General features: G+C 44.8%; 4 protein-coding genes and 1 pseudogene across 6 annotated transcripts in view; 3 read left to right on the plus strand and 2 right to left on the minus strand.

Moving 5' to 3' along the window:
• Positions 1-4,025, plus strand: part of LOC108882281 (aftiphilin-like) — a 12,332-nt gene extending 8,307 nt beyond the window's left edge. Inside the window, 5 exon segments of the mRNA XM_018674711.2 lie at positions 736-858; positions 943-1,003; positions 1,428-1,511; positions 2,328-2,451; positions 2,544-4,025. Of these exon segments, the coding sequence (XP_018530227.1) occupies positions 736-858; positions 943-1,003; positions 1,428-1,511; positions 2,328-2,451; positions 2,544-2,685 (534 nt within the window). The 3' untranslated portion in view covers positions 2,686-4,025.
• A 278-nt stretch (positions 4,026-4,303) lies between these two features.
• On the plus strand, positions 4,304-8,996 carry LOC108882312 (ras-related protein ORAB-1; the record flags this gene model as incomplete). The annotated part of the gene is given in 6 exon segments (XM_018674763.2): positions 4,304-4,696; positions 6,221-6,293; positions 6,373-6,468; positions 6,548-6,643; positions 7,555-7,686; positions 7,809-8,996. Coding segments are annotated over 6 exon segments (609 nt in total). The 3' UTR covers positions 8,007-8,996.
• Positions 8,997-9,982: 986 nt separating this feature from the next.
• On the plus strand, positions 9,983-13,384 carry LOC108882261 (SERTA domain-containing protein 2-like; annotated as a pseudogene).
• A 3,061-nt stretch (positions 13,385-16,445) lies between these two features.
• LOC108882294 (E3 ubiquitin-protein ligase TRIM21) overlaps positions 16,446-24,005 on the minus strand; it is a 162,954-nt gene continuing 155,394 nt past the window's right edge. The window contains exons 1-2 of one of the 3 annotated variants that reach the window (XM_051070946.1): positions 23,628-23,768; positions 16,446-19,140 (exon numbers count right to left, since the gene is read on the minus strand). In XM_051070946.1, coding sequence (XP_050926903.1) covers positions 17,493-19,133 — 1,641 coding nt within the window. In that variant the 5' untranslated portion in view covers positions 19,134-19,140; positions 23,628-23,768 and the 3' untranslated portion in view covers positions 16,446-17,492. Of the gene's footprint in view, positions 19,141-19,898; positions 20,139-23,627; positions 23,769-24,005 lie in introns of those variants that run through there. The other 2 variants (XM_018674732.2, XM_051070948.1) reach the window with 2 other exon arrangements.
• Positions 20,878-23,775, minus strand: LOC108882292 (E3 ubiquitin-protein ligase TRIM21). The gene is made up of 2 exons (XM_051070950.1): positions 23,628-23,775; positions 20,878-23,333 (listed from the first exon to the last, which is right to left on the minus strand). The coding sequence occupies exon 2, from the start codon at positions 23,324-23,326 to the stop codon at positions 21,698-21,700; it is 1,629 nt and encodes a 542-aa protein (XP_050926907.1). The 5' UTR covers positions 23,327-23,333; positions 23,628-23,775; the 3' UTR covers positions 20,878-21,697.

Here is a 24,005-nt window from a genome sequence, read left to right on the forward strand (position 1 = left end):
TCTCTCTCTCTCTCTCTCTCTCTCTCTCTCCTGTCTCTCTCTCTCTCTCTCTCTCTCTCTGTCCTGTCTCTCTCTCTCTCTCTCTCTCTCTCTGCCTGTCTCTCTCTCTCTCTCTCTCTCTCTCTCTCTGTCTCTCTCTCTCTCTCTCTCTCTCTCTGTCTCTCTCTCTCTGTCTGTCTCTCTCTCTCTCTCTCTCTGTCTCTCTCTCTCTCTCTCTCTCTCTCTGTCTCTCTCTCTCTGTTCTCTTCTGTCTCTCTCTCTCTCTCTCTCTCTGTCTGTCTCTCTCTCTCTCTCTCTCTCTCTCTCTCTCTGTCCTCTCTCTCTCTCTCTTCTCTCTCTCTTCTCTCTCTTCTCTCTCTCTCTCTCTCTCTGCCTGTCTCTCTCTCTGTCTGTCTCTCTCTCTCTCCCTCTGTCTCTCTCTCTGTCTCTCTCTTCTCTCTTCTTCTCTCTCTCTCTCTCTGTCTCTCTCTGTCTGTCTCTCTCTCTCTCTTCTCTCTCTCTGTCTCTCTCTCTCTCTCTCTCTCTCTCTTCTGTCTCTCTCTCTCTCTCTCTCTCTCTGTCTCTCTCTCTCTCTCTCTCTCTCTCTGTCTCTCTCTCTCTCTCTCTCTCTGTCTCTCTCTCTCTCTCTCTGTCTCTCTCTCTCTGCTCTCTCTCTCTGCTCTCTCTCTCTCTCTCTCTCTTCTCTCTCTCTCTCTCTCTCTCTGCCTGTCTCTCTCTCTGCCTGTCTGTCTGCAGGGGATGCTGGAACCAACCAAAGAGCCAGTGAAGCCTGTCTCAGCAGCAGAGATGATCGCCTCCATCGCTCAGGCGCCTCCAGTGGCTCCAGAGAAAAGCTCCTGTCCGTCAGACACAGTCCAGGTGAGACCACATCACACCTGAGACCGTGTCTGTCTGTCTGTCTGTCTGTCTTCTCTGACTCTCTGACTGTCGCTCCTCCAGCAGGAGGCGCTCCCACCCGTCCAGTTCGACTGGAGCAGCAGTGGCCTTACCAACCCTCTGGACGGTAGGTCCCCCCACACACTAAAAACTGTTTGACCTTCAGGTCCTGCAAAGACCAGGTGTCACAGGTCTGAGGTCTGTGCTCAGACATCTGTCCCCTGCTGGTGGAAACACGTCACATCACCGTCTGTCAGCCAGAGGTTCCCAACATGAGGTACAGGGCCCCACAGAGGGTCCCATTCTGAGTCTCAGGGGTCATGAGGAGTGTGAGGACGTCCTCAGTCAGTCAGTCAGACAGACAGACAGAGCTTTAGAGGAGTGAACAGGTTCAGTTCTCTCAGGTCTCAGGATGTCGCAGGGTTTTTCCTTCATGGTCCAAACTGTTCTAACATTTCTCTCTGATCACTGACACTGCTGCATGTCTCTGCTTTCCCCTCTCTCTCTCTCTGTCTGTGTTTGTTAACCTCGGCCGCCCCCTGGCTCTGCAGCGAGCGGAGGCTCGTCTCTCTTAAACCTGGATTTCTTTGGTCCTGTGGAGGATTCAGGCTCCACCAGCTCTCCATCCATCCCAGGTCAGCAGCTGCTCGTGGCCTCCTCCTCCTTGTCTTTATATTAACACCCCCCCAACACTAGTCTGAGGTGATGTGAGTCCTGGTTGTGGTCTGGGTCTGATCAGGGCTCTGAAATCTGACTGTAACCAAGCAGAACTGGACCAGGAGCTGGTTGTACCTGGTGCTGAATGAGCAGAGTCCAGTGCTGTGTCTCTCAGTGCTGTATGAAGGGACCTGGACTCATCAAAGGCCTCAGCAGGTCTTTCTGCTGCCTTCCAGTTCAGTCTGGATTTCTGAGTTTCTACTCAGAAGTTTGAACCTGAACGCCTCCTGAAGTCAGAGCAACCCTCGCCTCCTCGTCTCCTCGTCCCCTCGCCTCCTCGTCCCCTTGTCCCCTTGTCCCCTCGTCCCCTCGTCCCCTCGCCTCCTTGTCTCCTCGTCTGAGGTGTTCTTCAGGTCCTGGTTCTCTGACAACAGGATCTTCCTGTGTGAGTCCTGAGCTCAGAGCTCTGATGGAAATGAAACGCAGCTTCAGAGCTGAACAGGTGGAACCTTCAGGTCCAGGGTCCTTCATTCAGCACTCAGAAACAGGAGGACCTGCAGGTCTACACAGACCTGCTCAGTGGTCCTGCTGCTCTGCAGACCGTTTATGTTTGTACAGAATGAAAGGAAACGATGTGGTGGTGGTTCAGGAAGGTTGATCATGTGATCAGGGATCAGTCGTTGCTGTGTGGACTGTGACTCTGTGCTGCTGCTGGTTCAGGTGTTTGTCGTCGTTCTGCTGCACCTGTGCAGGTGTTTCTGCCTCGTTCACGTTTCCTCTCGTCTCTGTTTCAGGTGTGGACCCTGAGCTGTACGAGCTGACCACGGCCAAGCTGGACCCCGGCAGCTCCGGCAGCCGGGTGGCCGACGCCTTCGCCCGCCTCATGTCCACCATGGAGAAGACCAGCACCTCCACCAGGTCAGGGTCAGGGTCAGGGGTCAGAGGTTATCCTGGTTAACAGGTGTGCGGTCAGGCGTGTAACACCTGTCGTGTCTCTTCCTGTTTGACAGGAAGCCGAGGAAAGACGAGAACCTGAGCGAGGAGGCGGCCAAGGTGATCGCAGCTCTGCCCGACCTCTCCTTCATGCAGGCCAAGGTGCTGATGTTTCCCGCCACGCTGACGCCGCTCGGCTCCCAGGCCACGTCGGACTGAAGCCCCCTGGCCCCGCCCACTGCGCTCATTTGGCCACGCCCACCGGCTCAGTCCATTTTATCAAGTCTTTTTGTTGTGGCTGCAGCGTAGTTCCTCCCTCTCCTTCTTTTTTACCTTTTTATTTGTTTAGTTTTTTCCACGTAAAGCGAAGCATTTATCATCAGGGGAACAGCTCAGCCTGCACAGCTAACAGATCTGTTCCTTTATAGAGCCGATCGTTTCTAGAGGAGGCTGTAGACGCGTGTGCTGTTCATATCTAGAAGAATCATGGTGTATATAATCAGGGATTCTGTGTTCCTTTGTTTTTTAGATTGTGGAGGATGATCTGACGTCTCTGTGGTGGGAGTGTGTTCATGTCTGTGAAGGAAACTCTGGCTGAAGCTCTTTGAATCAAACTGAAGTGGAATATATATATATATACATATATATATATATATATATATATATATATATATGACCAGTATAAATTAATACATTTATAAACATATATAAATCTCTCTCTATATATAAATCTATATTTATCGACTTGAAACCACACTGCCTGCAAAATCCAGCTGAATGTGTCGTCCCCTCGTCGTGTTGAAAGGCCTTAGTTTTACCTTCACTCATAGATTTTAATCTGCTTTTCTTTAACCCACATGTTGTCTCTGTCGTTTAAAGGAGCTTTTTAACATAAATTAACCCCCCCCCCCCCGTCTCCTTTTTATTCTTTATTATAGGAAACTTCCACCGACCAAACGCCGCTAAACCTGCTCAGACGAGTCGACGTGTCTCGGTTTTTAGTTTTTCTTGTGTGGATAAAAACAGGTTCCCTCCTTGTTTGTGTCTCCACTCTCTAACTGTCTGTTTGTTTGTTTGTTTGTTTGTTTGTTTGTTTGTTTGTTTGTTTGTGGTAAAAATGGGACTTTTGATTTAAACCACTGAAACTCTGACAGTTTCTCAGCAGTGAAGGTCGACTCACATCAGAAGGGAATTAAGGGACCAATTTGTGCACCGTGTTGGGTTCTGTTCCTATGAAGTGCTTTCTGTTGCCGCTCTTTTTCTCTCATGGTTTTTGTTTGATTTTTTTGTCATACTACTGTCAGCCCCGTCTCCCAGGAGGATTTTGCACATTGTAAAGATGAAATGGATGTAATCATAGTTCACTGTGGCTTTAGACTGTGTACAGTTAAACTATGGACTGTAAAATGTACGGGAAAATTCCTATGGAAAAAAACTGAATCACTTGAAGAGCCTGTCAAAAGGTTATCGTGCATGCCCAGGTTCTTTTGAGACTATAAGTGTGTAAATTTTACTTTTAGTGTACACAAGAAATTAAAATAATTTAAGAGAAAAACTGACGTCCTCTGCTGGTTTCTGTCGATAATAATAAACTTTATTTAAACAGCTCCTCAGAACAGGTAGGACAAATAAGATAAACAGGAAAAGTAAACAGAACTTCAGTTAAAACTCAAACAGCTTCTCCTCCTCCGGCAGGTCCGTCCACAGCCTCAGGGCTCCAACAGGAAACAGGAAGTGATCCTGTTTAACTTTGTACTTTACTCCAGAGTGAATCTGACAGCTGAAGTTACTCATTACTTTAGTAACCTAAACTCAACGTTAATCCAAAAACATCATGATGATGAAAGGATGAGGTCTATTTTCTGTATGATGAGTACTTTTACTTGTAACGTAGTATTTTGTACTCTCACTCTGAGTAGTCTCTCAGTACTTCCTCCTCTGCTGACATCAGCACTCACGTGAGGTTTACTCAGACGCTGTGTGAACGCCCATTGACACAACACTACACTACCCATGATTCCCGCGCTCTGGTATTTCCGGGTAGGTAGCGCTGACAGCCATATTTGATTCGATTATGCTGTTGTGGCTGCGACAACCAGTTTAACCAGTTCTCAACAAAACGGTGTTTTTCTTCAGTCCGAGGCGGATTTTAGCTTCAGCCGCGACCAACTCCAGCTGCGTTCACACCGACGACTCTGTACCGCCTGTAGTCAACGATGAATCCCGAATAGTAAGTGGCTCTTTTGGTGTCGGTTGTGACAGGTCTGGCTGAGCTGTCAGCTTAGCCGGGGGAGCTAAACTCGGCTAAGCTAAGCTAACGTTAGCCGTCCGGGCGGACCGGTACAAGATGAACGTCAGCTGCTTTGTCTTCGGGTGCTCGGTTAGCGGCAGCCCGTGAACACCGCCCGGTGACAGCGCTGATATTAACGGCCAGACTCGACTCTGTTGCCGTTTTCTGATCGATAAAACACCGATAAGAGAGGCCGACTGTCGGTGTTTGGTCCGGGGTGAGTGTTAGCTCTCTGACAGTGTAAGTTCAGCGGAGGTAGCGTCAGAAGCTAACAGGCTAACTACGTAGCACAGCCGGAGGACCCAGGCGCTGAGATAACCGCTCGGTTAGAGTCGTGTAGTGTCGGGTTTGTGGTTCAGGACACAGCCCTGTCGGTAAACACGGAGCTAACCGACACGTCTGAACCGACCCGGGACGTTTATCGGTGAATTCAGCGTCATTTCACCGCCGCAAACAGGAAGTTGCCACATTTACTCCTGATGTGGAGTTAGGTAACGACAGGCTGTTACTGCACCACAGCCTCAGAGTACCCGACATCCCGATCACCGATCAACGCGCCGATCACTGCTCCGATTAACCGATCAGTCAGGTAGCTCATTATACGTCAGGAGTGTAAACAGCTCAGCCCGAGGTGACGCCCCCCCCCCCCCGTGACTTCACCATCAGAACCGATTAATTAATAAGTTGATCAGTCATCGTTAGAGTCATTGACGGTGTCAGGGTCTGCAGCTGCTCTCTTTACAAACTGAATAATCTGGGTGGTAAAAAAAGACACTTGAACGCATCACGGTGTGTTTTTATTTCCTGACACTTTATGGATCAAACAAGTGATCAATTAACAGAGAAGACCATCAGCAGGTTAATCAATAATGGAAACAGTAACTGCAGGTTTAAAAGATAGAAAACAAAGTCAATCTCCAGATGTGTTGGAATCATCAGAAACACTGTGTCTTCATTTATCTGTGATCGACCAATCAATCAGTCAGTATTGATTATTTTCATTGTCATGTGGACGATGCATTCAAATGTCCAAAATCTTCAGTTCAGAGTGCGATGTGGTGAAGACGAGCAGCAGCTGAGGAAACCTGAGAAATAATCATTTTATCGATCAATGAACTAAATATTGATCCATCAGTAAATCCTGTAAAGCCCAGTCATAGGTAACAGGTCATTATCAACTAATATGTTATTGATTAGTTGTTAAACAGAGAGTTAATTATCATCAGCTCTGATCAGTGATTAATAATCAAACCCATGTTATTATTATTGTAAAGTGAAAACACATGTAGGAGCTGATTAATTCTCATTAATCAATAATAAAACTAATCATTAACAGCAGCGATGATAATCTAACAGCTCGTTTAAATCATCAGTTAATCACAGCAGCTTTCTGTTGTTGTTGTTGTTGTTGTTGTTGTTGTTGTTGTGTGTAGCTGATGTGTGTGTCCTCCTCTGTCCTCACAGTGATTATTTATTCAAACTGCTCCTGATCGGTGACTCTGGTGTGGGAAAGTCCTGTCTCCTCCTCCGGTTCGCAGTAAGTCTCTGCTCTCTAACAGCCTCTGACGGTCGCTAACGCTGCACCTGTCACTCACCCCTCACCTGTTTTATCGCAGGATGACACGTACACAGAGAGCTACATCAGCACCATCGGTGTGGACTTCAAGATCAGGACCATCGAGCTGGACGGGAAGACCATAAAGCTCCAGATAGTAAGGAGGAGTGGAGTCAGATAAGAGGTGATAAGCGTGGTGAGGCTGTGCACTGACGACCTCTGCTCTGCTTTCACAGTGGGACACGGCCGGTCAGGAGCGTTTCCGCACCATCACCTCCAGTTACTACAGAGGAGCCCACGGCATCATCGTAGTTTACGACGTGACGGATCAGGTCAGTGCTGATCCACAGCTACAGCACAGCGTGAGCTGCACGTTCACCTGTAACAGAGAACAACCAGGTTTAATGTAGCTGCAGACACACTCAGTACACCTGATCAGTCATCAATACACCTGATCAGTCATCAATACACCTGATCAGTCATCAATACACCTGATCAGTCATATTAAAGTCAAACCAGCAGCATCACCTACATGTGTTTATAGCAGCTAGCTGCTGAATCAGAGATGCTAACTGCTAGCTAACAGCAGTTCATTAACAGGTGAAGAGGCTAGCTGTCCTGGAGCTGGCTCTGGTTGATAGACTGTAGGTTAGAGTCTGGTTCAGTTCGTCTGATCATTTATCTACTGTCAGACATGTTTACTGTTTCTCACCTGGTTCCACAGGCTCTGTATGATGAGTGGATTTTATTCAACACAGATCATTAAAGTCAGAACCATCAGTGTTTAGATGTGTTAGTCTGCAGCGTCTGCTCTGACAAAAATACATCTTCATATATCACACAGTTAGAAATAATTAATTATCCCACATTTCTAATTCCTAATTTAATATTTCCAAAGTTCCCATGGAAAGTTTCTGAAAAGTTTCATGTCCTTTGTAGCCGTTCACAGTAATAATGACTGAATGAGTCTTCAGTCTTTATGAAGTCAAACACTTTCTGCTTCCAGCTTGTGAACTGTGAAGATTTCCTGTCCCACAGGTCAAACAGGAAGAGACGTTCCTGTAAACAACAACAAAACACACAACACACTGTTATTATTAAACTCAGTCACATGTCCAACACAACAGACAACAACCAGAGAACAGAAACGTCTCCTGTTACACATCAGACACACAACAACAACACACTCTGTCTCGGTCTCTGGTCTCTGACTCTGTCTCTGTCTCTGGTCTCTTGTCCTCAGGAGTCCTTCAACAATGTCAAACAGTGGCTACAGGAGATCGACCGTTACGCCAGTGAGAACGTCAACAAGCTGCTCGTAGGCAACAAGTGTGACCTGACGACGAAGAAGGTGGTGGACTACACCACAGCCAAGGTGACAGGACGACACACACACACATTAACACACACTGTGTGTTTGACCCTGAGACTGAGCAGCAGGTCTGGATCCTCCTCCTCACAGACCAGGTCTTTAACTGCTCCTGTTTCCTCCTGCAGGAATTTGCCGACAACCTGGGGATCCCCTTCCTGGAGACCAGCGCCAAGAGCGCCACCAACGTGGAGCAGGCCTTCATGACCATGGCGGCCGAGATCAAGAAGAGGATGGGCCCCGGGGCCACGGCCGGCGCCTCCGAGAAGTCCAACGTCAAGATCCAGAGCAAGCCGGTCAACACCTCGTCCGGAGGCTGCTGCTGAGACCCGACGACGCCCGCCACGACCCGAATCCTGAATCCTGAATCCTGAATCCTGAATCCACCCCCAGAGCCCACGACCAGTCTCAATGTTACCATGCTCCACAGGGGAGAGGGAGGGAGGGAGGGAGGGAGAGGGAGGGAGGAGGAAGACTTTGAGTGGACCGGTTTGTAATTGTGTGTGTGCAGCTACAAAACCAGACCCCCACCCCCCCACCACCCCCACCCTGTCTGAGTCAGCAAGAGGACGGTAAGAACACACCGGGCCTTCCTTCTTTCTTACTCCACCACAGCACACTCATACTGCAGACGACATGTACACCATTTTTAACAGTGTGTGAAGTTAACCATGAAAAACAAAAACAAAAAAAAAAAACGCTGAGTCGAGTTTCCAGCTTCTGTTTGTTCTGTTCTGCTCCTTCGTTTAGTCACTTTTCTACAGCTGAGATGAAGCTGGTCTGTCAGTCCCTTCAAATGAAGCACATGCTTAAACCAGCGTCATGTATGTTCCAGCTGATCACACGCTCTGCCCCCCCCAAAAAAAAACAACAACCAGGAAACGCCCCCCCGCTCTCTAAAACCATGTGCCAGTGCCTTTGTGGCAGACCTCCATGACATCGGGCCTCAGCTGCTCGTGTTGCTTTTCTTAAAGAATCCTCTGACATTCCTGTGTAAATACGTCAGCGTGTGCTCTGCTGCCGCCGTCACGCTGGAAGCATGTGCTACATTAATGTTTCTGAACCCACAGCACAACCACAGCAGGAGAGTCCTCCGCCCCCCCTCACCCCCCCACCCTGCTCCAGAATCATCTACAAACTGTATATATTTATACATAAATGTAAGAAGTGATTGCAGATTGTGTAGAGAAGCCAGTGAAGCCGACGAGCTGATCGTAGCTGGAGTTAGTGAATCTCAGCGCCTGGTTTGTGGCTGCGGACAAAAACATTTTGTGGCACAATGTCGACTATTAAAACAATGAAGGAGATGTTTGATACCCGCTGGTCCTGACGCTGCGTCTTCTGTTCACTGTCTGTGTGTGTGTCTGCTGACGACCTCTGACCCTGACCTGACCTCTGACCTCTGACTCAGACCTGGACTCAGACCTGGACTCAGACCTGGACTCAGACCTGGACTCAGACCTGGACTCTGTCCTGGACTCGCTCTGAATCAGTCTGATGAAACACGTCCACATTAGAAAAGACAGAAAATACAAACAGGTCTTCTTCATCCTCTTCATCTTCATCATCGTCTTCAGCTGGTGAAGACCTGAATCAGTCTCTGAAACAACAGGAATCCTCCAAAGGTCTGGATCCAGGACCAGGACTGAAGAACAGACCGTGTGAGTCTTAAATAAAACGTGAGTGTGAGGTGAAGTTACAGCCTCTGACCAGCAGAGGTCAGTGTGAGTCTGGAGCAGCTCTGAGCAGAAAAACACCGAGGCTCCTCAAATATCAATAATCAACAGGTCTACAGGTCCAGGTCCAGGTCCAGGTCTACAGGTGTGACAGAGGTCACCAGTGTTTGGTGTTTTTAGAACCACGGTCCTCTGCAGCACCTGCTCCTGGTGGATCAGGAGGAGTCCAGTATTCACAGACCTGAGACAGACCCTCAGACTCTGACACCTGGTCCTGAATCAGGAGTAACAGACGCTCCGCTGAGCCTTTAAACGCACCACGAAGCAGAAACAGACAAAACCAGCTCAGTTCAGTTTCACTTCTTTAAAATGATTTCATGTATGTTCACGCGCTTCTGGTCTCAGACTTGTTTTCTGTAAACATCACAACAGGAAGAGCGTGGCAGCGTTTACCTTCAAAATAAAAGCTGTAGATTCCCCATGTTTCTAAATGTGCTTTTCTTTCGTTATGAACACGCTGATCTGTGTTGTTTTATTTGTTCATTACTGTAACTTTAATAAACATCTGACCGTGTTTTAAAACAAATCTTTTCCTTCTTCTCTCCAGTGAAACTTTCTGACGCCAACTGCTCTACGCGGCTTTTATTTTGAAGTCTCTTACCGGAAGTGCTGTTAATAGCTGTTGTTGCTGTTTTGACTCTTCACACTCTCCTCCTGCTGCAGTGTGTGTGTGTGTGTGTGTGTGTGTGTGTGTGTGTGTGTGTGTGTGTGTGTGTGTGGAGGCAGCCGTGGCTCAGACAGACAACAAACAAACAAACAAACAAACAAACGGACTAACGGCTCGGTCCTCCTCCTCCGCTCCGCTCCCGGCCTCACCGACGACCCTCATGCCGCAGAGGAGACCCCGGATCGGGCTTCATGTGGTGAGTGACTCCGTTAACGGTTTAAACTCGTCGTTATTCTCCGTTAAAACCAGTCTGTCTGTAAACTGCCTGTCTACTCTGTTCACTCAGTCTTTAGATTTATGTTTATTATCATTTCATCGGTTTATATTCTGAAACTGTGGAGCTCCTCTCTCTCCCCGGGGCCTCTGCGGAGGCTGTGGCCGGATTCGGGCGCTCGGTGGCCGGGCAGGTGTCGGGGGGTGTCTCCAGTCTGCAGTCAGCAGATACACAGCTGATAGAAATCATCCTGTAAATGAGTTACTGCTCACGCTCACTTTATTCTGCTTAATGACAGTTTTAGTCTCATCAACATCTCATCATGTGTTTGACGCACGGAAGCTGCTGTGGAACTGATCAATTATTAATAATTAATTTCCTAATCATATTCCTAATCAATTTCCAACTTCCTGTTGTTAATAAGGAGACACAGATTGTTGGTGAACAACATTAAAAACTATAAAGTGTAAAATGAATAATAATGAACATTATTCATAAAGACTGAACTGGTTATAAACAGAAAGTTATCAGGAAACAAAACTCATCATTTTCAGCTTCGTCTGTTGAGACCCAGAAACAAAGATGAAACTACTTTACCTCAGCGGATCCAGTTCAGTCCAGAGACCCAGTCCAGGTCTCCTCCAGTCCAGATCAGTGATCAGTGTCGTTAATGGAGGATCATTGATCAACTGTTGTTACAGATCTCTGTCAGCAGCTCTCCTCCATCCTCTCTGTCACACCTGGAGAGCAGGACACGCCCCCTGATGATGTCATAGTCACACCTGTAAACCTGCTGTTTCTGGTTCCAGCTGAGAGCTGAGGATCCAGGTTCAGGATTTATTTAGTTTTGGTTCAGATTCAGGTGGAACAGGAACTGAACCAGCTCCATGTTGATGGCAGAGGCGTCAGCACTGAGCATGTGCGGGCGAGAGACCCAGTCCAGATCATTGAGCAGTGTAAACAGGAAGTAGATTGTTGGTTGTTTAGTTGCAGAAAATACTACGAACAGCTGCTCGTTACTATTGGTTCAGTTTTACTAACGCTGATGTTTATTTAAATGTTTGTTACATTATGATGCTGTTTTAGTCACCTGTGAATTAATTAGCGCTAACGTTAGCTCTGTAGCTAAACAGCAGAACTGCCTCTAATTTTATACAGTTTTTAACATGAATTTGTCCAGAAGGAACCGTTCAGATCATTTTAGAGTTTAAAGCAGATTTTCATGATTATCCCAGTTAAATCTTTTAGCTGGAATATCAGTTTATCAGTTCAATGATCAGTTTATTGATATTTCAGTCCTCAGACCTTCAGTCACACTTTCTGATCGGACTCTTGTGTCTTTAAAACTTTTTCAGGCACAAAAACTTCAGACATTTAAAAAGTAAAAACCTGAAAAGTGAGAGTTTGATGCTGAAAAAAAACGTCCCCCTGGTTTAAATCATCAGAGGGATAAAGTCTCATTTCACCGAATTTAAAAACATCGTTTTACTCTTGTGTGTGTAAGTGTGTGTGTGTGTGTGTGTGTGTGTGTGTGTGTCCGGGGCGGATGTCGCCTGTTTCCTGTGTTGTGTTCAGGGACTCCCACCCAGTCAGCTGACGGCCACTCACATGGGAGCAGGTCAGTTGACTGTCCACACACACACACACACACACACACACACACCGGTGACTCTACATGTCATCAGTCATGTGACAGCTGATGTTTCCGTGTAGATGAGGGGATTTCAAACCAGTGACTTTATTGTCACAGGATTCTTAGAAAAGAAAAGAGAAAGAAGTGAATCATGTCAAACGCAGACGTGTTGTTGTAGCAGGATGATATGAAACTCTCCTGTCAAAATAATTGCAATTAACAATATTATTGCGATAATCATGGAAATATGTTTTAAAGTTTCAGAATGATTTGATCTGTTTCTTATGGGCTATGAACAAATTAATGTTAAAAACTTAAAAAACTGTAGTAAATTACAGTCAATTCTCCGAAAATCGCAGCGGTGCTATTTCCTGTTTAGCTACATAGCTAATGTTACCTGGCTAACGTTAGCTTAATTCACTGAATTACATTTAGATAAACGTCAGCGTTAGTATAACTGGACCAACAGTAACGTTAGTTTATTTTACCTGAACAGAGCTGGATGGTTGTCATGGAGACAGGAGCTCAAAAGACGCAGGGCTCCCCCTTGTGGTGATTCAGATATTAACGATTATCCTGATGATGGAAATTCACTACAATCAATTTACTGTGAGAGTTTTTTTTATCGCAATGATAAACTCGTATATTGTCCCATCTCTAATTTTTAGTTTTCAGTTTCCCATCATGCATCAGGAAAGTTTGTCGTGTTCCTTTAACACTAAAAGCTTGGCTCAGGTTCGTCTGACCTGTTTCCTCCTCCTCCACAGATTTATGTTGGGTAACGGGGTGAAGAGGAAACTGGATGTGGCTGAGGATGGTTTGGAGGAGGAGCGGCGTCCCGTGGCGGTCGGCGGTGCGTCACAGGCTTCTCTGTCCCTGCAGAGTCAGACTGTCCTCAACATGTCCCTCATGAAGCTGTATGGCCCCCAGACGGGCGCCGGCCTCGGCCTGGGGAGGCGGCGTCGTCCGCCACGTCCACGACGACGTCAGGCAGGAAGGAGGTGTCGGCACCCTCTTCCTCTCTGCTGCACCTCCTCTTCCTGCTGAGAGCCACCGACAGCCTCCACCTCCTCCCTCCTCCTCCTTCAGTGTCCTCTCGCTGGACTCCTCCTGCCTGACTCTGGCCTCGCTCCTGGAGGAGGACCTGCTCCTCCAGGCCTCCGTCACCTCCTGCTGCTCATGTGCTGTTTGATGTCATCATGAAGGAGGAGGGGCATCCTCCCTCGCCGTCCTCCCCAGGCTCCTTCCTGACTGACCGCACCCTGGACGACGTCCTCTTCACAGACATCAACACGTCCATGTTTGACCTCGGCTCCTGCCCGCCGCTGCCCAAAATGGCCCCCGTTGTGACGGCCGGCGGCCTGGTGCGGTCGATGTCCGGCGCTCAGAGCCAGCCTTTTAAAATGGACCTGGCTGAGCTGGACCACATCATGGAGGTGCTGGTGGGCAGCTGAGACCAGAAGTGAACGTTCGAACTCAGAGAGAAACCTAACGGATCAGGAACAGGTAGAGGGCGCTGACGGTCAAAACTCACCAAAGTTTAACTAAAGTTCTGTCTGAGAATTGTAAAAACCGTTTTTTGTGCATGTTTGAGGAAAAATCTCAGAGCGTTTATGACAAACACAACAACTCAGTGCCTTTTAAACCTCCACCACACGGTTACAAACCTCTGTCGCTCATCACGTAGCAACATGAACGCTGACAGAGTTTTATTCATCATGAGCCTCCAAAATGGATTTTACTGGATTTTACATTGACGTGAAAATCATCTTTTTTTTTTAAAGTAACACAACTTTTTTTTTTTCCTAACCTCATGAAAACCAGCAGTGAGAGTCAAACGTTGCTTGTGCTTGTTGCCGACGTGGTTGGTTCTCTTAGCACAAAGGAGGGAAAATCTTGTTGGTCGAGCTAAACCTTAAAAAGGAATCAGTGGAAATCAAATGCAAAAGAAGGAACTCAAGTTGAAGTATTAATAAATACGTAAATGATATTTGATACTTTATTTTTTACAGTGTTGGTCAGTTGGCAGGTTAATGTGGTAGGTAGCTGCAGTAGGTTAGAGACTGGTGTGGCCATTAGCAGAGATGACTAGTTACAAAGAATTTATAGAAAACAAAACTTCTAAAATTTTCACTCCTTGGGCAGAAAGTGCAAATTAATTAATTTGTGTTGCTGAAGTTTGATCGTACGATAGTCTCCCCATAAATCTGATCGTTCTGGAGTCTCTAAGATTATTTGCTTTTCTGTGCTTTTCTTTTCCAACATCTGAACACATTTTAGAGGAATAAAGAATCAGATCACAGCTTTGTGGTCGTATTTCAGGCTAACAAACACTGTATTAGCATTAGAAAACCTCACCTGTTGAAGGTCACATGACTCAGCTGGACTTGAGTCAACTGCACATCTCATCGAACCAAACTTGATCATTTAATACGGACAGAATCTTTTTTTCTCCTGTTATTGTTGCTAAGGGAAGAGTTGAACATTTTAGAAACACAGCTGAAGTCAGGCTGTGGTTAGCATAGCTTAGCCTCAGTGTCTGATCTTGATAGTTCAATTAAATAAATAAACTATAAAAATTAATAGTTTGAGGAGTTAGATTTGTTTTTAAAACTGCTTCAGTCTCAGTTCACGTTTTTAACTTGACCAATGAAAAGTTTTAAGAGTTGAACGACAGCCTGGAGTGAAATCTTCTTCTCTGCAGATTTGACCTCCATGTTTGTAGTTTGTGAAGTGACAAGTCAGTTTCAGTGAGACGTTCATGCTTTTAACCCTTTAACAGAAATGACACATGACTGAATGAATAATTTATTCTCTCTCAGCTCTGGTTTATATTTATTGGACATTTTGTATTTTTTGTTTGGAGGAAAAATTCAACAAAACTGATTTCTGAGTCGAGTTGTGTAAAATTTTGTTAGTTTTTTAGTGAAATGTAGAAGCTGAAGATCAGTTTTGGAGAAAACCTGTTGTTTAATTATTGGAATTTATTTTTCATACTACATGATTTTATTTTATACTTTAAGCAACGCAAACAACCACAATCCACTGTGTGTGTGTGTGTGTGTGTGTGTGTGTGTGTGTGTGTGTGTGTGTGTCTCCACCTGCTGGACAGTTGATGAAACAGCAGGTTGTCAGAGCAGGAAGAGCTGTGACCTGGTGCTGGATGGTAATCGAGTACATTTACTCAAGTACTGTACTTAAATACAGTCTTGAGGTACTGTTACTTGAGTATTTATCATGTAATGTCTGCAGGTATTTATCTCTGTAGTTACTTTGAAGTTCTATATTTCATATTGTGTGATGAGCTAAAATACAACACGTGCTCAAAGATTAAACCCTCAGGTTGGGAACCAGTGGACTAAACTTTTACTTAAGTAGGATTTTTCATGCAGGACTTTTACTTGCAACAGTATTTTTACACTGTTGTGTTTCTACTCAACTCAAAGTTCTGAGTATGTCTTTGTCCTCAATATATAAAGACATGTTTTCTACAGGTGTCAGTAGAGCCTGTTTCCTTTGTGCATTGCATTGTGGGTACAGTATCCATCAGTTTCCTTCCTCATCAATCTGGTGTTTTTACAGTGAAACTAATGAAAACCGGCTCAGGATGAGTTTGCATTAGCTCTGAATTTCAATTAAAACCAACAAAAGGTGAAAGTAAATCCTGATTTCAGATCAAATCCAATCCGGCTGTTTGTAAAACCTGGGTCCTGGTGTATATCCAGACTGAAACAGACTGAGACCTGTTTGGACTCTTCTCATCAAAGCAAATGTTCAGCTGTGGTTTGTAGCATCAACATGAATCTGCCTCGTCTTGTGCAATATGATATGTGTCTTTCTGAAAGTGTAGGATGAGGACTGAGCTTTGATGATGAGGATGGATCCACTTCAGTCATTTTATTTTCTACAATAAATGGATCTCATCTCTGTCGATCTGTCTTGGTCTCACTGACCTGAGGACAAAGCAACAGAAGCTGAACCTGATCCTGGTTCATCATGCTCTGTCTGGAAGCTGCAGTCCAGTACGATGGTTCATCATGTCTGGTCTCCAGCTTCACATCGTCACAGCATCCAGACCTGTTTCGCTACAGAAACAAACTGTTTGAAATGGAAACGTCAGCCGACCTGTAAGAAACCATCAGGTACGTATTTTTACTGAAATACCAGATCTCAAAGAAATGGTTTGTTCCTTCCTTCTAACCCTAAACTAAAGACTTTATCTGGTCATTTCTAGACATTCTACCTGACACCAGGTGCTGGCTGGGTCCTGACCTGACCTTCAAACTCCCCAGATCCCAATCTGATCCAGCATGTACAGCTAATGCTAGACATAAGACATCAACCAGTTATCCTATAATCTATCAAGCTGATAGATTAATAATAAAACAAACACAGAGTCATTTGTCCTTAAATTAATAGTTCAGATATTGATAGACTAATAGTGATTAGTGGAGATAATGCAGCTGGGACTCTAATGTTAGTTTAACATTAATAATTCACACAAAACAACTCACATTCACTTTCATTTGTTTTTATTCTTTTCTATAAAAATATAAAAATTTAAATGAAAGTGAGAAACACTGATTGTACCGTGATTTCGTCGTATTTATGCAGTTGTGTCAAAAACCCAAACTTCTTTGTGCACCGTTTAGACAGTTAAAATCATTGTATGTACAGATTTCCAACCTCAACACCTTTAATAGACTCTTCTGTGTTTCTGGAGGTTCTGGCGTCCGTCCCCAACCCAGGACCCCATCATCATTTCAGGATCCTCATCTTCAGCAATGTAAGTATTCAAAATACGTGTAATTTTATACATTTAACTTGTGTCCAGACACATTGGTGGGTTGCACAGGTTAAAAAATCAGCATGACAAAACTTGTGGGATAAATTACAGGTAAACATGATGGCATCAACTAGATCAATCAGAACTGAGGAAAAAAAGACAAAAGACACTGAGAATTACCAACGAATATGATCTGACACTGATTACTTTCATGCAGGGTTAATTATCTATCAAAGGTGCTATGTCAAAGTATTTTAGTTTAAAACATTCAAAAGTTAATTACATTTATCAACAGAATGTAAGTTATCAACAAAAAGACTTTATTTCAAAGACATCTGTGTGTTGTGTTGCAGAGATATCTGCTGCAGTTAGCATGCTAACCAGCTAACCCTGGCCCGACCTGTCTTGTAATACTACTACTACCTCAAGACATGATGGTGAGTCCTTGTCAGTCTCAGCCCAGCATGAGAAGATGGAACAATTAATGGAATAAAACGAAATGCTGCCTGAAACTCTTGACAAACGACCTTTATCACCACCAACACCACCTGCTCCCAGCAAGAAACCACGTTCAGCAGCGAAGAAAAGAGGTGAGAGAAACAAAAGCAAAACAAGACTGAACACTGGTGTTGGTTTTCACCACAGGAGACAAGTCTTTGTGAGTAAAGCAACAAAGTTTGATGCAGAACCATCAACGTTTCTTCTAGATGGTGAGTGATCAGTTGTTAATGCTAATGTCAGCTACATAGCATTAGCAAAACACACATACAGCACCTTTAAGTGCGATTGATAGGAGTGATGATCAGAGGAGCAGAGTTTTTACCACCATCATTAGGACAAGGACCAAAGTACAGGTAGAGTTTCTCAGTGAAGGAGCAGCCAGCGACTGAGCAGATGAGAGCTGCAGCATCTACGTCATAAAAGGAGACCAGACCCTCCTCATAATCCACAAACATCCCCACCTTCTCAGGCCTCCATTTCACATTGAGGTAGGCATCAGGACCAGACGGAGCTCTATAATCCTTTCCATTTCTCAAACATATCGTCCAGTAACCGTTCACAGGTGTGAGATGAATGTTTTCTTTCCTGTTGATCGACTCTCTGGCCACTCCTAAAGTCCAGCCAGTTTTTCCTTTAACCTGAACCTCAAAGTAAAATCTGCCTGAAGAGAAACTCTGCTTTCCTAAGACACAAATACAATTGGTAAACCTCCCTGGGTTGTCTGGAAGATTTTTCTTCACATCACCATGTTTCACTTGTTTCCCATCATCAGACAGGATGAGCCAGGGATTTGCTGTATCAGGATCCAGAGTCACATCCACTGCATACTGCTGGACCCTCTTCAGCTCAGCCTCAAACAGCTTCTTCATCTCTTTACTGAGCGTCTCCTCCAGCTGAGCCACAGCTCTCACCACAGTCCCCTCATATGATGGTGGACGGACTCTGACCTCTGTCCAGTCCTTGGTGGGTGGAGCAGCTTTCAGGGATGGGAAGTTTTGGAGGAGGTGGAGGTGGTCTTCAGAGAGTGAGAGCTGCTCCACCTCAGTGCTTCTCTTCATCAGCTCAGAGATTTCCTGTTCCAGCTCTGTGATGAAAGCTCCTGCATATTCTTCTGTCTTTTTCAGTTTCTCTTCAATCACCTCAATGAGTTTATTCATGCTTCTGTCAACAGACTCCATCAGAGTTGTGAAGATCTGAACACCTTCTGCGATCTCACTGTCTGCTTTTTCCCTGCTGAAGTTGACTAAACGTTTGATCTTCTCAATCTTCAGTCGTCTCTTCTGGATCATCTGCTGAATTTCAGCCTCTGTCTTCTCCAGCTCTGCCTTCTTTCCTTCATATTCTTCTTTCAGAGGAACAAACTCATGTGTCCTGTGGTCTAAAACAGAGCAGAGCATGCAGACACATGTCTGGTCGGTCTTACAGAACAGCTCCAGAGGTTTATCGTGCTTCGTACACATCCTGTCTTCCAGGTTCTCCACAGGGTCCATCAGCTGATGTCTTTTCAGGCCTGACACTGTCAGATGAGGCTCCAGGTGAGTCTCACAGTAGGAGGTCAGACACACCAGGCAGGACTTCAGGGCCTTCAGTTTGGTTCCAGTGCAGACGTCACAGGAAACTTCTCCTGGTTTGGCAACTTGTTGCTCTGAGCTGCTGCTGCTGGCTTTCTGTTGAGCTTCCTGTCTGAACTGAGCAACCATCTCAGAGAGCAAAGTGTTGATGTACAGCTCAGGTCTTGTGTTGAAATCCTCTTTACATATTGGACACAGGTATGGGACATTAACATCCCAGTGTTGAGTGATGCAGTTTCTGCAGTAGTTGTGTCCACATGATGTGGTGACTGGATCAGTGAACACATCCAGACAGATGGAGCACAGAAACTGATCTTCAGATAGCAGACAGCTGGCAGCAGACATGTCTGTGCTGTGGAAACAAAAGGTAAACTGTTTGCTAAAATGTTTGAAGAGTCTTTTTTCACAAAACTATGACTAAAGATGTAGCTCGACTGGGAACATTAGCTGACTTTACTGGAGAATATGATAAGCCACCATGTAGGAAACTACCACCTCCCTAAAGGAGCTAATTCAACTCGAATATTTAAAACTAAAACTGTTACTGGGAAGTCTTGACTGAAATCCTAAAGCCTGAAGTTTAGGCCTCAAGTCACTGACAAGGTGTTTGTAGCATCTTGTTATTTATTTACCATATTGGCCCAAGTACAAGACAGTACCTTTGGAAATTCAAATGTTAGACATTTAAATGTTGTCATGCATTTATAACAGCAGGTGGCACCTGTGAATCAACAGTTCCCTTTTGAGCGGAGGAAGTTTCACAGCTTCAGTGTTGGACAGTGACACAGTGACTGTGTTTGCTTTGGAAACCAAGAACTGCAACATGTTAACAAACCGTGACAAAGCTCGTCCCTGAGTCCATCGGACCTCAGTGTTAAAGCTGGTTATTGAAGGGAACAGGGGAAGGATGTGCATGTCCAAAGTTTCTAAATGTCTCAACATTAAAAAGTGAAGAAACACTGCAACACTGAGAATCACTCAGTTTGTATTTCTAAACTAATTATAGCTGATTATTATTATGTCCCAGACATATAAGACTGTATAAACGAAAGTGAGGCAGACATTTCTTTGAACTCTTTTGAAGCAGTAAATATGATCAGTTGTGCTCACCAGTGTTTGTTTCTGTTGTGAAGAAAAGCCTGATGAAGTTCTTTTCTTTCCAGAGACACAGAGAGACTCCTGTCAGTTTTACAGCTCGACTCCTGCTCTGTCAAACTTTCACTTTCATTTGAGGTTTTGTAGCTGAATCTTTCCTCTTTGCTGTGACGTTTATGCCAATAATAAATCAGACTTTCCTGTCAGGCTGCATACTGATCCCACCTCCTTTGTGAAAGAGTGGCAAACCGTAAACCACAGTGGCCTTAAACCAAACTCAACCAAACCACAGCAGATAGGATCTGATTGGTGAAGACTGTAGTGGGTTGTACAGGAGGAGCTCCCTCAGAGTCTCGTTTCAGGGAAAGCAGGAGCCTTTTCCTTCTCTTTTTGTATTTCCTCTTCTTACTGCAGCTCTGTCGCTGATATTTTGTCGTCTCTCTCGAGTGTGGACATGAATTTAGTCACGTTTTTGATTAATTTAATTTTTTTCAGTTCAGTTCGATAACTACAGCACAAGCTGAATGCTTAAAAAAATACTCTTTTATCTTTTCACTCCTTAGTGAGATTCATGGTGTTTTGAATATGTCCTGTCTTGTCATTATTGGGCAGGTTGTGAAGTTTGCAGCCACAGTTTATTTTTTATTGTGTGTTTATTGTGTGTGTGTGTGTTTTTTTTTCATTAAAACAGCACTGCAATCCAAAGCAGAACAAAAACCCAACACAGAAAGTTACGTACACTTCTTTGGATTGTGGTAGAAGTAATTTTAATGTTCTTGCTTCTTTTGTCGACAAGTTGTACCCATTCGTTTGGGCAGTGGGTGTTTCCTTTTTTTTTTTCACCAGGAACTTCAGTTTTTTCCTGCCTGCATATCTCTAAACGGAATATGCTTCATGGCAGTTCCTGTTCAGAGTCACACACAAAGCCTCCGGAAATGCCTTGCACTAGAAACAGCACATTGTTCTTGCAGTCATGAAAATTAAGGCTGAATCATTTGTTTATAAAGATCAATTTATTTAACATATAAATGGAAAAACTGACACATATTCAGCGTTTGATTTCCTTAATTGTTTTTCTTGTATAAGTACAACACGTCTAAATATTGGAGCATGAAGCTATAAACTCAGGGCAGTTTATACAGAATATTCATGTATGAACAGCATTATCCTGCTGTATGTACAGTATCTCACAGAAATATTACCGTTATCTGCACCATGTCAGAGTTAGCCTAAAGCTACCACACAGTGAAGAACAGTTCCAACCAAACTATACAAAAAACACTCACTAACACCTCACACACCTTGTCAGCACCATAAGTATGTCTGACAAATTAAAAGCAACAATAACTGAATACCAAACACAGTGAACAGAGTCAGTGGTTACAGAGCTGAGTGGTTTTTCAAGCTTTGCCGATTTCTAGACCTTTCATGTTGTGGATAGTTTGGCTTTTGGCAGCTGTAACTTATAATCAATAACATCACTCATTCAAAAGTACCACAGATGTTAAATGTGCCAACAGTCTGACTAAAGGCCTGAATGTCTTCTTTGTCTCTTGTGCTTTTGGTCAAATTAAGACTCTTCCTCTTTTGTCTTGGGAGGGGGAAGTCTGTCAACACAGAAGGCTCATTTCCAAATAAATTCATGGGACATTTGTGTTAAAAACAAAGTTGAGGGAATTTTCTTTAGCTGAGTGTGAAGAAATCAAGTCGATGACTTGACCTTGAGTCCAAATCATATGACAACAGTCCACATGCCTTTCTGTAATCTTGTATAATGCAGGATGTTTTTATAGAAACTAAAATGATTCATCTGCTCAGTCTGAGACAATTAGAGGGGACAAGTTTTTACCATCGTCATTAAGCCCTGGACTGAAGAATGGGTAGAGTTTCTCAGTGAAGGAGCAGCCAGTAAAGGAGTAGATGAGAGCTGCAGCATCTACGTCATAAAAGGAGACCAGACCCTCCTCATAATCCACAAACACCCCCACCTTCTCAGGACCAGACTTCAGAGAGAGATTGACTGAAGGGTCATCAAGAGCTTCGTACTCATTCCCATTTCTCAACCATATCGTCCAGTGACCGTCCTCTGGGCTCAGTCGGACTAGACCCTTCTTGTTGATCGACTCTCTGGCCACTCCTAAATCCCACTCAGTCTTTCCTTTAACCTGAACCTCAAAGTAAAATCTGCCTGAAGAGAAACTCTGTTTTCCTAAGACACAGAGGCCATGAGAAAACCTCCCTGGGTTGTCTGGAAGATTCTTCCTCACATCACCATGTTTCACTTGTTTCTCATCATCAGACAGGATGAGTTCAGGATGTGCTGTATCAGGATCCAGAGTCACATCCACTGCATACTGCTGGACCCTCTTCAGCTCAGCCTCAAACAGCTTCTTCATCTCTTTACTGAGCGTCTCCTCCAGCTGAGCCACAGCTCTCACCACAGTCCCCTCATATGATGGTGGACGGACTCTGACCTCTGTCCAGTCCTTGGTGGGTAGAGCAGCTTTCAGGGATGGGAAGTTTTGGAGGAGGTGGAGGTGGTCTTCAGAGAGTGAGAGCTGCTCCACCTCAGTGCTTCTCTTCATCAGCTCAGAGATTTCCTGTTCCAGCTCTGTGATCAAGTCTTCAGCCTGTTTCTCTGTGGTTTTCTGTTTCTCTTCCATCTCCTTTATGAGCTGGTTCAGGCCTCTGTCAACAGACTCCTTCAGAGCAGTGAAGACCTGAACACCTTCTGCTTTCTCTCTGTCTGCATCATCTTTACTGATCTTGACTGAGTGTTTGATCTCCTCAATCTTCAGTCGTCTCTTCTGGATCATCTGCCGAATTTTAGCCTCTGTCTTCTCCAGCTCTGCCTTCTTTCCTTCATATTCTTCTTTCAGAGGAACAAACTCATGTGTCCTGTGGTCTAAAACAGAGCAGAGCATGCAGACACATGTCTGGTCGGTCTTACAGAACAGCTCCAGAGGTTTATCGTGCTTTGTACACATCCAATCTTCCAGGTTCTCCACAGGGTGGATCAGCTGATGTCTTTTCAGGCCTGACGCTGTCAGATGAGGCTCCAGGTGAGTCTCACAGTAGGAGGTCAGACACACCAGGCAGGACTTCAGGGCCTTCAGTTTGGTTCCAGTGCAGACGTCACAGGAAACTTCTCCTGGTTTGGCAACTTGTTGCTCTGAGCTGCTGCTGCTGGCTTTCTGTTGAGCTTCCTGTTTGAACTGAGCAACCATCTCAGAGAGCAAAGTGTTGACCTTCAACTGAGGTCTTGTGTTAAAAACCTTTTTACACACCGGACACAGGTACTGGTCAGCAGTGTTCCAGTGTTGATTGATGCAGTTTTTGCAGTAGTTGTGTCCACATGATGTGGAGACTGGATCAGTGAACACATCCAGACAGATGGAGCACAGAAACTGATCTTCAGATAGCAGACAGCTGGCAGCAGACATGTCTGTGCTGTGGACAAAAGGTAAAGTGTGAAAAAACTACATTTTTAAGGAAACCTATTCCAGACAATTGCCTGTTGTACCTGGGTCTATTTTATAGGTTCATTATCACAAAGGTTATAACACCACAAAGTATGAACTCAACAACTGAACATTATCACCTCCACGAAGGAGAGTTTCAGATCAAAGTACATAATAATCTGCCAACTCAGTGGATATTTTTTACAGAAAACATTCTTGATTGTTAGCATGATGTAAAGAAGGTGAGCTGAGGTTTGTTGTTAAAGTCATCAGCTGTACTCACCGGTGTTTGACCGACTCTGCTGCTCAGAAAGTCTTGAGGAACTTTGTTTTTTCTTCAGACAGAAACAGAGACTGTCGTCTTTATTGTCAGCTCGGACAAACTTTCAGTTTCATCTGAGGGGAGTGACGCTGAAACTGCCCTGTTCTTCCAGTCTTCCAGACGTTTCCCTCCTGCCTCTGGTTTGAACATAACAATAACATCTGTTCTGTTCAGCAGCTCTCTGAAGTCCTCTGTGCAGCAGTTCAGCTCAGTATAATCTGACCATCAGCTCTTTGTGTCCGGCAAAAACCACATGCTTCTTTGGTCATGGCTCATTGATGAACCTTGTGGCAAAAAACACAGAAACAGGAAGTGAGACATTTCTCTGGGACAATTTCT

This window comes from Lates calcarifer, linkage group LG5 (genome assembly GCF_001640805.2).
Source record: "Lates calcarifer isolate ASB-BC8 linkage group LG5, TLL_Latcal_v3, whole genome shotgun sequence".
In the NCBI taxonomy this organism is placed as follows: domain Eukaryota; kingdom Metazoa; phylum Chordata; class Actinopteri; family Centropomidae; genus Lates; species Lates calcarifer.

Coding starts and splice junctions, on each gene's coding strand:
- LOC108882292 (XM_051070950.1), bottom strand. CDS start 23,326: ATGTCTGCTGCCAGCTGTCTGCTATCTGAAGATCAGTTTCTGTGCTCC.